This window comes from Eretmochelys imbricata, chromosome 9, assembly GCF_965152235.1.
Source record: "Eretmochelys imbricata isolate rEreImb1 chromosome 9, rEreImb1.hap1, whole genome shotgun sequence".
NCBI classification, from domain to species: Eukaryota; Metazoa; Chordata; order Testudines; family Cheloniidae; genus Eretmochelys; species Eretmochelys imbricata.
Window position 1 is genome coordinate 64,056,408 of NC_135580.1, and position 13,400 is coordinate 64,069,807.

The 13,400-nt window shown below is 48.2% G+C and overlaps 2 protein-coding genes across 2 annotated transcripts in view; one reads left to right on the plus strand and one right to left on the minus strand.

Moving 5' to 3' along the window:
- NUP62CL (nucleoporin 62 C-terminal like) overlaps nt 1-5,447 on the minus strand; it is a 17,533-nt gene extending 12,086 nt beyond the window's left edge. The window contains exons 1-5 of the mRNA XM_077826189.1: nt 5,363-5,447; nt 4,050-4,341; nt 3,156-3,544; nt 1,152-1,262; nt 141-266 (exon numbers count right to left, since the gene is read on the minus strand). Of these exons, the coding sequence (XP_077682315.1) occupies nt 141-266; nt 1,152-1,262; nt 3,156-3,544; nt 4,050-4,327 (904 nt within the window). The 5' untranslated portion in view covers nt 4,328-4,341; nt 5,363-5,447. The remainder of the gene's footprint in view (nt 1-140; nt 267-1,151; nt 1,263-3,155; nt 3,545-4,049; nt 4,342-5,362) is intronic.
- Nucleotides 5,399-13,400, plus strand: part of DNAAF6 (dynein axonemal assembly factor 6) — a 23,518-nt gene continuing 15,516 nt past the window's right edge. The window contains exons 1-3 of the mRNA XM_077826190.1: nt 5,399-5,677; nt 7,643-7,795; nt 9,211-9,322. Of these exons, the coding sequence (XP_077682316.1) occupies nt 9,224-9,322 (99 nt within the window). The 5' untranslated portion in view covers nt 5,399-5,677; nt 7,643-7,795; nt 9,211-9,223. The remainder of the gene's footprint in view (nt 5,678-7,642; nt 7,796-9,210; nt 9,323-13,400) is intronic.

Consider the following 13,400-nt stretch of genomic DNA (forward strand, 5'->3'; position numbering starts at 1 on the left):
GCCTTATCACGATTCCTCCGTTTTAGTGAAAAAGCACCATCACCACAAACAGAGCCTGCCAACCTACTCCTTAACCATCTACTTGCCAATACGAGGACAGACTGTGAGGAAAACTGTCTGATACATGTTCTGTGACTTACGTGAGAGGCCTGTGGAGGCAGAGGAGTTTGGCGCTGAAGAACTTGCTATGGATGCAAACAAAGTAGGCCCAGATGAACCAAGAAGGGAAGCTGTGGTGGTAGGAGCTGTGGATGTTGCTGTCAAGCCTAGAACAAAAAAAGCCAAAACCCATATAAACATATCCTTCTCTGAAGCTTCAACACATACTCAGAATGAACAAAGCAGAGAATGGGACCTTTTGACACACCTTTTCTCCATTCATCTACACCAGCGGTTCTCAAACTGTGGGTCATGACCCCAAAGTGGGTTGTGATGCCGTTTTAATGGCATTGCCAGGGCTGGAGTTAGACTTGCTGGGGCCCAGGGCTGAAGCCCAAGCCCTACAACCTGGAGCTGAAGCCTGAGGGCTTCAGCCCTGGGTGGCAGGGCTCAGGTTACAGGCCCCCTGGCCTGGGACTGAAATCCTTGGGCTTTGGCTCCCCCCCGCCCGGGGCGCAGGCTTCAGTCCCCTCCACCCTGCCTAGGTTCATGTAGTAATTTTTGTTGTCAGAAAGGGGTCATAGTAAAATGAAGTTTGAGAATCCTTGATCTACACTAATCTGCTTTCTATTGATGCAAGAGTCTTCTCCTCTGCAGCTTCTGTTTTCTAAAACAGTTTTCCTGTATTATGCCTCATCAGTACTACATATCTTTTCAAGTTTAATTTTAAAGTATCTCTTCCCCCCCTCCCCATCACCTTTAAACTTCTTTCTGTTTAATTTTACCCCATAAAGAATTGTGAAATAGAGTTTTCACGCGCAAAACTCTGTACAAAGTAAAATTGAGCTGTACAGTAAAATAAGGTGCTTAGAGAACTTACAGAAGGGTGCTTACCAAGGAGCAAATTCACTGTAAGACAAAGTATAATGTGTCCACTCCACTCCTATTTTGATCTGTTCTCCACACCCCAATAAACAGAACTATTTCAAGGGTAGTCAGACCCCCTTCACCCTGACTCATCTTTCAGTCACTATGCCCCAGTCACCACCTACTTCCAAGTTTGGCTCCAAATGATAAACTAGGTCCCTGGATGGTAGTAGCTGTCAATGTTCCTGTGGGTGCAGAGGTGGCTGCTGTTGAGGCCAGTACTCCAAAATTTAAACCTGGATTAAGAAATACAAAAAGAATGAAACAAGAGCAAACAGTTCTCAAGCAGAGACTCTAAAATACCCGTAACTGCGGAGAGAGACTGAAAAAAACACCACAATATCCTATAAGTAGAGCTAAGAGTATCTATTATCAGGTTAATATTGATCTCTCTCTGACAGACCTAGGTCCAGCACTGTCAAAGGGATTCACTAGATCTAATACATTCTGTCCATAACAACTTTTAGGATTTGCTCTTATGCAGACTAACTGCAGCTGACCATCACCCACCCAGGCTATAGACTTTACCCCACTTTTTAATAGCTAAAAGACCATCACTGTAACTTCGTGCTGATGTGTCAAATTTGACTTTTTGCTACTTCTACTTTGTCCCTGTCTGAGGTACTGGAACTATTCTTGGGCCTAGGCTACACTGTGGGGGGGTGGAGGTTGAACTGAGATACGCAACTTCTGCTATGCTATTCGCGTAGCTGAAGTCAAAGTATCTTAGTTTGAGTTACCTGGCCGTCCTCACGGCGGCAGGTCGACCGCGGCGGCTCCCCCATTGACTCTGCTTACTCCTCCTTCCGAGGTGGAGAACAGGCATCGATTCGGGGATCGATTTATCACATCTAGACGAGACACGATAAATCGATCCCCGATAGATTGATCACTACCCGCCGAGCCGCTGGGTAGTGAAGACGTACCCTTAATGGCCTGGGAAGTACAGTGGTGGCTTCAAACCCCGGCACACAGTCCACTGAGCAACTGACTATAAATGCCCACATATAGATCTTCTTTCTAAAGAGAACTGATTTTACAAATGCAACCACTTTTCAACTTGCTGCCGACACTCAGGATGTGGCAGAATTTTTTCAGTCCTTTGAGGTTGAAAACCAGCACATACGGAAAACACAGTTCTAATAAGAGATATTCATCTGTAACAGTCATAATACTATGGTACCAAACCCTTTCCACAAAGGTTTTTGGAACTATGATTGCAAAGACACTCCAAGCCGTGCAAAATAAAGATCAGATGATCCCACTGTCATCTCTGCAGTTGTTTCTTTCTAAACTCTTATTTCATCCCATCATCTGAGTGCGTCTAGATACTCAGACACAAGACATGAGCAAGTCAGTAGCCCAAGATTTAATGAGATAAGACTGCAGACCACTCATCACAGCATTATGGCCTTAGATTGGAGTGCTATGAAAGATAAATTTCCTCTGCGAAATGGCCTACAAAAGAGTCCAGCTTGGTTAACAGGCAACTATCTAACTAGGCCACAAACTGATTTGTTGACTCAGTGCATGCTCACACTCTGTCACTTCCCATTATAGCATCTGCAGCAGCAAACAAAAACACTCCTGCTAAATTTCAGAGTAGCAGCCGTGTTAGTCTGTATTCGCAAAAAGAAAAGGAGGAGTACTTGTGGCACCTTAGAGACTAACAAATTTATTTAACCATAGGCTTTCATGAGCTACAGCTCACTTCATTTCACTCCTGCTAAGGTTCTAAATTTCATATTATCTGTCGGGGATCAAGAAAGAAAAGCTGACTATCAACATTTAGGGTGCAAAGTATACTCTGTATTTCCGTGACATTATTGAGACCATCCATAAAGATGCCATCTTAAAGACTACATGAAAAAATGTTACAGGTAACTGGTGACTTCTGGCAAGCATATATTGGAAAATGCTGACCTACAGCACCAATTCTATTTCACACCAGACAGAAACAGCAGACTTCAGTGTCTATTTATCAAACAAATCATCAATGCATTATTAGAACTTTTAATAGGTAAATACCATTTCATTTACATAGTTTCAGAAGTCAGCTGACTGAAGGAGCTTTAATACGAATATGGTACTGTTAACACTTGGGCTTCCAATTCAAGATTGATACTCACTTGTGGACTGTCCCCCAAGACTGAAGGCAGTGGCTGGTTGTGCAGTAGTTGCTGCAACGGTGGCAGCAGCTGGGGCTGCTCCAAAGGTTAACCCTGTAGGTGCTACTTGCTGAGTTGTATTTCCCACAGAGCTGATATTAAAGTTCGGGGTTCCAGTCTGAGCTGTTCCGCTGCTGGCGAAGTTGAACCCTCCAGTTGTCCCAGCCTGAGCAGTGGTGGTGGTAGCAGGGCCAAAAACAAAGCCAGAAGGAGCTGCTACCTGACTTGAAGGCACACTGCTTGGTATAGAGCTGGTAAGGGTGGTACTGTTAGCAAGTCCAAAACCCCCAGCAATTCCTGTAGTCTGAGTGGTGCCACTGCTGCCCAAGTTTAACTTTGGTACATTTCCCCTAGACAGAAAAAGAATAGCAAGGTGAACTGCCCTGTTTATAATATAGTCCAGCAAGCTGCTGAAGGGCAGGTTTTTATAGATTATCTTTAACGTTTTAGATAAGCAGAGTTTCAGGAAGGTCAGCCCTTTACCAGATTCCTTTGTAGAACATCGGATTTAATCTCAAAGAGATAGCTCAGTTCTAACACGCTATACTACTACCCGTCACATCTTAACTCCACTTACCTTGAGGCTTCCTTAATTACCTCCTCTCAGTAAAGTCTACCTTTTCCACACCACTTGGTATGCCTGGGACAACCGCTCTCCTTCTATATGTCAAACATCTTCCCCATCTTCCTTCTTCTGAATCCCCCACAAGACTTAATCAATCAACTAGCTTTCCACTTAGATTCTCTCCACTCCCACACACAATGTATTTTTTAAAAATTTACAGAAAAAGACAACTCAATTATGGCAACTCATGAGAACAACACGAACAGATGCTTCCTCTAGTTAGTTCTTACCCTAACGAAAATACATTTCCTGCTGGGGCTGCAGTTGATGTGGCCGGTGATCCGAAAGTGAATCCAGAAGCCTGTGCAGATGTAGCAGGGGTGGCCAGGGAGAACAGACCTGTAGACTGGGTGCTTGCTGGGGTCTGAGTTGGTGTCCCAAAACTGAATCCTGCTCCACTGCCAGGTGTGAACGAATATGCTGTTGGTGCTGTGGTGGCTGCTGTCTTTGGAGTGCCAAAGTTGAACCCTCCCCCAGCAGAACCAGATCCAAAGTTAAACTGACTCATTATGATTTCTGACTCTGAGAAGAAAAAAGAAAGAATAAATTAAAAAACCACCCAACTGCCCATCGCACTTTGTGCCACCCTAATTTCTGACTGACTAAGGAATTCGGCTTTTCTGTGCATCCACGCACTGTGAGTAGGTAATGAAATACAGTTAGTGTGATTCACTTGCAAAGTGCTACTGAGCTCTACCTTGCAGAGTAAAGAATATTTCAATGCTTTCATTTTCCCCATGAACATTTCTACCAGCGAAACATTAATTCACCACAGTCACCAAAGGCGACATAACACATATGTTAACTATAAGAATTTGCCAGTCACGAGTGCTACAAGGATGAGCACTAATGAAATTAGCCTTAACTTCTATGAATCTACAAAGAAAGGCAGAGGCTGCCATCATAACCTGGGGCACACTGAAGGCACATGGCAGCACTCCTTGGGAAATGCGCTACAGCAGGGTACAGATATCCCTAACTGAGCTACAAGGCTGTGCCACGAGATGCCAACAGCAGCTGACTAGGGGAAAGATCACGGCAGGTAGCGCCTGCCTCGGGGTGGATCTTAAACTTCAGCAGGCACCACGGAGAGCACCCACCCCCCACACACAATAAACACCCCTTCACCCCGAGAAGCCCCGTGCTGGGCCCTTAGCACCCGGGGACCGGGCAGAGGAAAATGTTCTAGATCCCAAGGCCAGCACCCCCCTGGGCTCATCTAGTTTCAGCTGTTGCATCGCATAGGCCATAGACGCCCGCCCAGTTAAATATCACTGAGTGGGGGGGATCGGGACGCCACGCGCGGGGCGGGGCAGGTTTCACCCGCGTGTCGCTGGGAGGGCGGCAGGACCCGGGGTCCGAGAGGCACGTCAGGGCACCGCCCCGCCCCAGCCCAGGCAGCTGGGCAAGGCCCGAGGCGCCCCTCAAGGACCGCCGAGCCCGTGCACCTGCGCGGGCCGCCATCGCTGCCCCCACCCCTCAGGGCAGAGCGGCGCGGCGGCCGGGGCCGCGCAGGGCCCGAGGGGAACAGGCGCCTTCTCACCTGGTCACTCAAGGCCCAGCCCCGCGCCACCGCTCTTTGCCTTACAGATCGCGCGCGCCGGCCCTGACGGCGAGTGACGACGGGCAACATGCGTGCGTGTGACGCGTACGGACCGCGAGGATGATGGGCCCAGCTTCCGCCAATCCCTCTCAGCGTTAAGAGGATCTAGCACGTTACTGACTGACCTTGCTGCCATTCCGCCATGCTCTCGCGGGGTTGGCTGAGAGGTCGAGATCCCGCCCTGCACGGGTCGCGTCGGGAGGGGGGGAAAGGCGTGCCGCTGCCATGGTAACGGCAGACGCTGGAGACCGCCAGGTACCGAGCCTGGGGAGCGAGGCGCCGGCACCACGGGCGGGGGGAGTCGGGGAGTGGGAGGGACCCCGGGGGATTGGGGCGGGGAGCGCGGGGGGCCAGGGGTTCCTCCCGGGAAGGGGAAGGGGACGGGGACTCGCGGGAGGGATCGGAGCGGGGGGGTGGAGGGCCTGGTGGTGACGGAGGAGGGGCCAAGACCCAGGGGAGGCCTTGAGGCGGGAGCTGGGGAGAGGAGGGGGAAAGACGCGGGGCAAGCACGTTGCGAAGGCGTCGGGAGGTGGGACAGAGACCGGGATCGGGTCGGGCGAAACCCCCAGCGTGCCGAGTAGTACAAGGGGCAGCGGCCACATCGAACCACTTCGGCCCCCGTCGCCGTCTCCGCAGGCTCCTGGCTGCCTTCGGGGGGTTTCCCCCCATGACCCCTGCATTTGGGGCATAAAGTCCCCCCGCCCCCGAGCACCACCAGGAGCCGCTCTGTGTGTCGAAGAGTCGAAGGTGTGAGCAGGGGTGAGGTCCATAACCTTTAGCCTGTGGCAGGCGGCTCTTAGACCAGGTGCTGTAGCAAAGCTGGAACTATACAGCTCAGATAGTTGACCGCACATGGTTTGAAGTTCTTTGGGAGAAGAAAGAGCAAGATGAGGGTAGTGGGCAGATGCCTATGCTCAGCCTTGGCCCTGGAGCCGGTGTAAAGAAGGAAATGGGACCTACTGAGAGGAAAAAGGGGACAATGTCCCTGAGAAAAAGAGGAGAGATACCAAATGCCCAGGCCTGTGAGAAATAGAGTAGTCCCAGAATCAGCCAAAGAAAGTGGTCTCTTTTCCACACAACCCCACCATCCACCATACATATTGCCAGACACCTTTGAAAGAAAAAGAAGCATCTCCGAAGGGGATAGAAAAGTTACTCGGAGGCCTTGTCTGCACTAACATTTTGCTTCAAATTTCCTACTGAAACATTACCACTGTTTCAGCTCTGGCACTGGTAGCAACAGTGCAAGCATAGTTTAGATAGGCAGCCAGACAGTGTGTTAACTCTGTGGCTAAGAATTTCAAAGGTGGCTGCCAATTTTGCTTGCCTCAATTTTCTGGTGCTCAATTTGAGATATCTTAAAGAGTTCTGATTTTCATACAGTGCTGAGCATCCACTCTCTGAAAAACAGGCCCTTTTAAGGTGTCTCAAATTGGGCACCCAAATATTAAAGCACTCAAATCGACTAACCACTTTTGAAAATCTTGTCATAAATTATCTGTGCCTTCTCTGTACAGGATTGGATGACACAACAGTTAAAATAAAGTGGCTGGTTTACATGAGAGCTGTGACAATGACGGCAACAACTAGATGTTTCATGAAAAACAGTCTAGTACAGCTATAGCCTTATATCCTAGGAAAAGGACAATTGATGGAAGAAGAACAAAATGATTCTGTTTGATGCCTGTAGAAAGAGTTTAGGATTAGGTCTCACAGGCTGCGTCTACACAAAGGAATGGACCCATAGGTAGGTGATGCAGTGGGATAACACCAGCATAAGAACCATTGGTATTATGCATCAACATTAGTTGTGTTGTTTTGTGTGCCATTTTCCCCCTGTGTCCCAATTAGTGCTGTACTACATTGCTGTAGTTGCGTTGCCCTTTGAGTAGCAATCCCACAGTTCCTGGCACAGCTAACTGAAGCAAAAATTTATGGGAGATTTTGAAAGACCTTCTGGGATCCCAAGGGGATTCTGGGAGAAGAGGACAAACAATCATCGTTCACCTCATAAATAGAGCCCTGCAAACCTGTGGCTATTCACAGATGATGTTTTCAGATCACAGATCAGCTGTGGATACAATTTTGAATCCATGCAAGGCTCTACTCATAAGGTTTAGAGTTGGAGGCTTAGAGAATCAGAGAGTTTGGAAAATGCTAAGTATTTCATCTTCCATAAGATAATCTTTAATATTTTTATGTTATTTTTATTGGTTTTAGGAACTATCTAACTTTATTAATACTATCAAGTGATTATATCTCAAAATAATTATACATAAGTAAGAACAACTGAGAAGTCAAAGTCATCTCCTTATCACAAAAGCCTTCAGCAGATTACATCAAACAGAAGAAACAAACTCACCAACATCCACAGTAAGTTATAAGACCATATAACTTAGCAATTTTCTCACATCAGTAACATCTCTGTAACAGAGGTTGACATCTTCTCTTATACAGAGCTAGCTGAAATTTAACCCCAATTCCGTAAGGTGTTTAGATGCTTCTGTGATCAATATGAAGAAACGGGTTAGGGCATGAGGCTACAACTGGGAACACCCAGGTTCAAGTCTTTGCTCCACCACAGCCTTCCTGCGTGACCTTGGACAAGTTGCTTAGTCTCTCTGTGTCTCAATGCCCCATTTGTAAAATGGGGATAATAGCACTTCCTTAGCTCACAAGTGTTTTGTTAGGATAGCTACATTAAAGAATATGAGGTGTACAGATATATTCCTTTTACCCCTATTGGTTTGTCTGTATCAATCTTATGTCTTATACTTAGATTGTAAGCTCTTTGGGGCAGAGGCTGTCTCTTTGTTCTCTGTTTGTATCGCATGTAGCACAATGTGGTCCTGGCAGGGCCGGTACAACCACTAGGCAAAGTAGGCGGTTGCCTAGGGTGCCAAGTGGTTGGGGGTGGCCAAAAGCGCACTCTGGGGAGGCGGTGGAGCAGAGGTGAGCTGGGGCAGGGGAGCGCAGGGAGGGCCACCTGCAGCAAGTAACGGGGAGTGGGGGGCGCACAAGAGAACCGCTCCCCGCCCCAGCTCACCTCTGCTCCGCCTCCTCCCCTGAGCATGCCGCCCAGCTGTACTTCTCTCCCTCCCAGGCTTGCGTGCCAAACAGCTGATTGGCACCGCAAGCCTGGGAGGCAAGAGAAGCAGCAGTGTGCTTGGGGAGGAGGCGGAGCAGAGGTGAGCTGGGGCGGGGAGTTGCCGCACGCGGCTCCCCGAGCCGAGGGAGGGGGCGGCAGGGAGCTGCCACGCGGCTCCCCGGGCCGAGGGAGGGGGCGGCGGGGAGCTGCCGCGCGGCTCCCCGGGCCGAGGGAGGGGGCGGCGGGGAGCTGCCGCGCGGCTCCCCGGGCCGAGGGAGGGGGCGGCGGGGAGCTGCCGCGCGGCTCCCCGGGCCGAGGGAGGGGGCGGCGGGGAGCTGCCGCGTGGGGGGCACCTTCAAGGCAGGGTGGGTGCAGAGTTGCCACAGGGCTTGGGGGGGGGGCGGACGCAAGGTGGAAGTTTCTCCTAGGGTGCGAAACATCCTTGCACCGGCCCTGGGTCCTGGCCCATGAGCGGGGCTTCTTGGAGCTACAATAATAATAAATAATGAGGCAATAGGGGCTAGATAAGTACCTTAGAAAGTTTTCTAACTATCTTGCTTCATAAATAGTAGGATCGGTGTGTGTTTCTGCCCAGAAATGATCACATCTAGAAAACAAAGTGCTTTTGTATTGTTATTTAAAAAAACAAGGAAAAAGTAATTGTTCTTTCTTCAGCTGTTATGTTTGTTTCTGTACACAGGTGAGCAATAGATATGGATCTAGACAGCGTTTCCCAATTCTCTTCTCTGCAAGCTCTCGCTAAACTGCTTGCTGACCCTCAGGAAGAAGACAATGAAGACAATGACCTTGGGGTGAGTACCTGACAAGAAATAAGGAATACTGTAGTCGCATGGGGCCAAATGCAGGTCTGGTAGAAAATGCTGCAACTCCCATGGAAGTCAAAAGTCCAAGGGCCTGATTCTCCTTTCTCGCTGATTTTACGTTGGTGTAACTCCATTGACCTCTATGGAGTGATTTTAATTTAATGTAAAAAGAGAATCAAACCTAGAAATCTTTTCAGGTGCTAGACTGATTGAAACAGGAGGAAAATTATTGCAGGGTGGCATTCTACGGAGAGGGAAAAGAAGAAATAGTAGGAAAGCTCATGCTCCTGGGAACAGGAGAGAAATTGAATGCTCTAGTCAAAAGGAAATGAAAACTAGCCTCAAACGCAGACTTAGCCCTCCCTTTCCCCACAGTCTGCTATAGATGAAGGCATTTACTCCTAGAGACAAATGGCTTCATAGGAAGGGATAAAAAGATGCAGTGCAACTTGAGAGTAAAGCCTGTGATAATTGGGAGGAGACTCAGTGTACTGATTATGTGTGTCTCTGAAACATTTTAGAGATAACTGATCGTTGGAGGGGATAGAATTGGGAGAGGTGAGTAAGCATTGCAAGATGAAAAATTTGGAAACAATGATTAAGGAAAGAAACATCTTTGCATTCTTTTATCTAGATGACAGTCATGGTGTCTGGAAAGTGTACTCTATGCCCATACTATGTTATTGTCACTGTTGTTGGTATTTTCTGAGTGTGTGTATCAGGGGAGTTATGTGTCTGGCCCTGTTTAGGCCACAGCAGGCTAAGCAATCTACAGTGGTGCAAGGAGTCTTCACAACTCTTTGAAAAGTCTGATAGAATCTTGTACATGTTCTATTATGGCATAAATAAAAATGACAAATGTCTCAGTCCTCTTTCATGACATCGCATCCACTACGGGAGCCAACTGGCTGGCCTTAGAACCTTCTTGTGTAGTAGTCTTCATTTGGGGTTGGATGCAAGTCCCTCAAGATCTACCTTCAATAGCGGGAGGATATGAATCCTCCACACTCCCTAATCATCCCTCAGTTCTTCTATATCTGCCTTTGAAAGTTATTATTATGCCTTACTATCTTGTCAGAAAAGAAATCTCGATCATTTGTTTATGTCTTATTAATAAAATGAATAACACTTCTGTGCCAGCAATGGAAAATTGCCCTCAGTGATGCCCATGAAGTCTGTGTCAGTCTTCTTGTATGCTGTGTAGCTGTAGCCATGTTGTCTCCCAGGACATTAAAGAGACAAGGTGAGTGAGGTAATATCTTTTATTGGACCAACTTCAATAAAAGATATTACCTCACCCATTTGTCAATCCTCTTGGTAATTTGGAATATTTGTTTTATTTATTGTCCTCTGCATGTGAAGTGCTTTTATCAAACCAAGAAATTTTTAGAAAACATAGCAATGGTTCACACTGACTGCCTATTAGCATTACAGTGATTCATCATTTAAAATAAATGTTATTGCCTTGCATGATTGCTGGCGTTAAAAAGATTCTAAATGCTATGATGGGACTGCATGTAGTACACAAAATTGGTATGCAGCATTGTCATGGCAGGCAAAGTGGGGCAGTTTTCCCAAGTGCCCCATAGGAAAGATCTCTGAGGCCTGGTCTACAGTATGCAGTTATTTCGGAATTAGCCAAGTTACTTCAAAATAAAACTGATTCCGTCCACAAGAACAAACCAATTTTTTTGATTTAAAGGGCTCTTTAATCCGATTTCTGTACTCCACCTCAGCAAGTGGAGTAGCGCTAAAATCGAGATTGCAGTTCCAGGTTACAGGTACTGTGGATGCAATTTGACGTTATTGGCCTGCAGGAGCTATCCCAGAATGCTCCCTTGTGACCGCTCTGGACAACACTCTCAACTCCGATGCATTAGCCAGGTAGGCAGTAAAAGCCGCAGGAACTTTTGAATTTCCTGTTTGGTCACCATCAGCACAGGTAACCATCAGCACAGTCCACCATCACAGGCGACCATGCAGAGTCCACCATCACAAGAGACCACACAATCCCGGATTCGCAGACAAGCTCCAGCTTGGTCTGAACAGGAGGTACAGGATCTCATCTCATGTTGGGAAGATGAATCTGTTATGGCAGAACTATGTTCCAAAAAAAGAAATGCAAATACATACATTAAAGTCTCCAGGGCCAATGTGGAAAGCGGTTACTCCACGGACACAGAGCTGTGTTGTAGAAAAATCAAGGAGCTCAGGCAAGCGTACCAAAAAGCCAGGGAGGAGAACGGGCGCTCTGGGTCACAGCTCCATACATGCCGCTTCTACCGTGAGCTGCATGCAGTTATGGGGGATGACCACTACCCCACCACTGTCCATGGACACCTGCAAGGGGGGAGTAGCATGGAGTGAGGAGGATGAGTTTTTGGAGGACGAAGAGGAGGAGGAGGAGGACAGTGCACAGGCAGCAAGTGGGGAATCCATTTTCCCTCCTAGCCAGGAACTATTCTTAACACTAGAGCCAATAGTCTCCTCCCACTCCCAAGGCATGCTCCCAGACCATGACCCTGGAGAAGGCACTTCTGGTGAGTGAGAGCTTGATCAGAGCCACACGGTGGGGGGGTGGGGGAAACCCAGCCACGCTGGGCTGTTCGCGTTTAGTTTAAAGGGCTCATCCCTGCTCAGAGCCTCATCAAAGCCACGCAGTGGGTGTGGGGTGGAGGGGACGGTGTTGTGTGAAGCGATCATCCCAGACAGCCCACAGGCCCTCCTTTTATATGGCAAATCCACCAGGCATTGCTTGCTATGGGAAAGGGGGCCCTGCCGTTTGAAAGCATTGAAATGAATGAGGAAGAAGCAGAACCCCGCGGGCCCCCAGGGCTTACCATGGCTGCATGAAAGCTGAATTCTGTTGCCTGGCCGCATGTGATGGCTTACTCACACCAAAGTGGCAGGCACTTCAGTATAAGAGGCAAAATGCGACTTTGTACAGAAAGAACATGTGCTGTGTACTATGAATTGCCTGTTTCACTGAGAAAGAGTGTCCCCTTTGTTCTCTAAAATGTATCTTTTAAAATACTACCCTCCCTTTTTCTTCTCCTGCAGCAGGTGTAAATGTTTCAGCACGGCCCCTATCTACTCCGTCCCAGAGGCTGGTCCAGATTAGAAGGCAGAAAAAACGAACTTGGGACGACATGTTTGCTGAGCTCATGCAGTCCTCCCGCACTGATAGGGCCCAGCTGAATGCATGGAGGCAAACAATTGCAGAGTCGCGTAAAGCGTTACATGAATACGAAGAGAGGAGGGACGTGCACGATGAGAGCAGGCAGGATGCTATGGTCAAGCTCATGGGGGAGCAAACTGACATGCTCAGCTGTATGGTGGATCTAATGTGGGAAAGGCAGCAAGACCACAGACTGCCACTGCAGCCCCTGTATAACCACCCTCCTTCCTCCCCAAGTTTCATAGCCTCCTCACCCAGACGCCCAAGAACACAGGGGGCGGGAGGCTACGGGGACTCACACAGTCAACCCCAGAGGATTGCACAAGCAGCAGAAAGCTGGCATATCCTAAATTTTGATTTGGTTTCTGGACTTGGCCTTCCCTCCTCCTCCACCCCCTTAACCCAATACCCGCCCTCCCCTGTCTAGCTTCTGATTTCTCTCAGTGTTTTGTGCAACAAATAATAAAGAATGGTTTTTAAACAATTGTGACTTTATTTCCTTTCATATATATATGAAGCGGGTAACTTTAAGAGAAACAAACACAACTCTCACACCGTACCCTGGCCAGTCATGGAACTGGCTTTCAAAGCTTGTCTGATGTGCAGCGTGCTCTGCTGCGCTTTTCTAATCGCCCTGTTGTCTGGCTGTGCGAAACTGACCACCAGGCGAATTGCCTCAACCTCCCACCCCGCCATAAATGTCTCCCCCTTACTCTCACAGATATTGTGGAGCACACAACAAGCAGCAATTACAATTGGAATATTGGTTGTGCTGAGATCTAACCGAGTCAGTAAACTGCGCCAGCATGCTTTCAAACGTCCAAACGCACATTCTACCACCATTCTGCACTTGCTCAGCCTATAGTTGAACTGCTCCTTACTACTGTC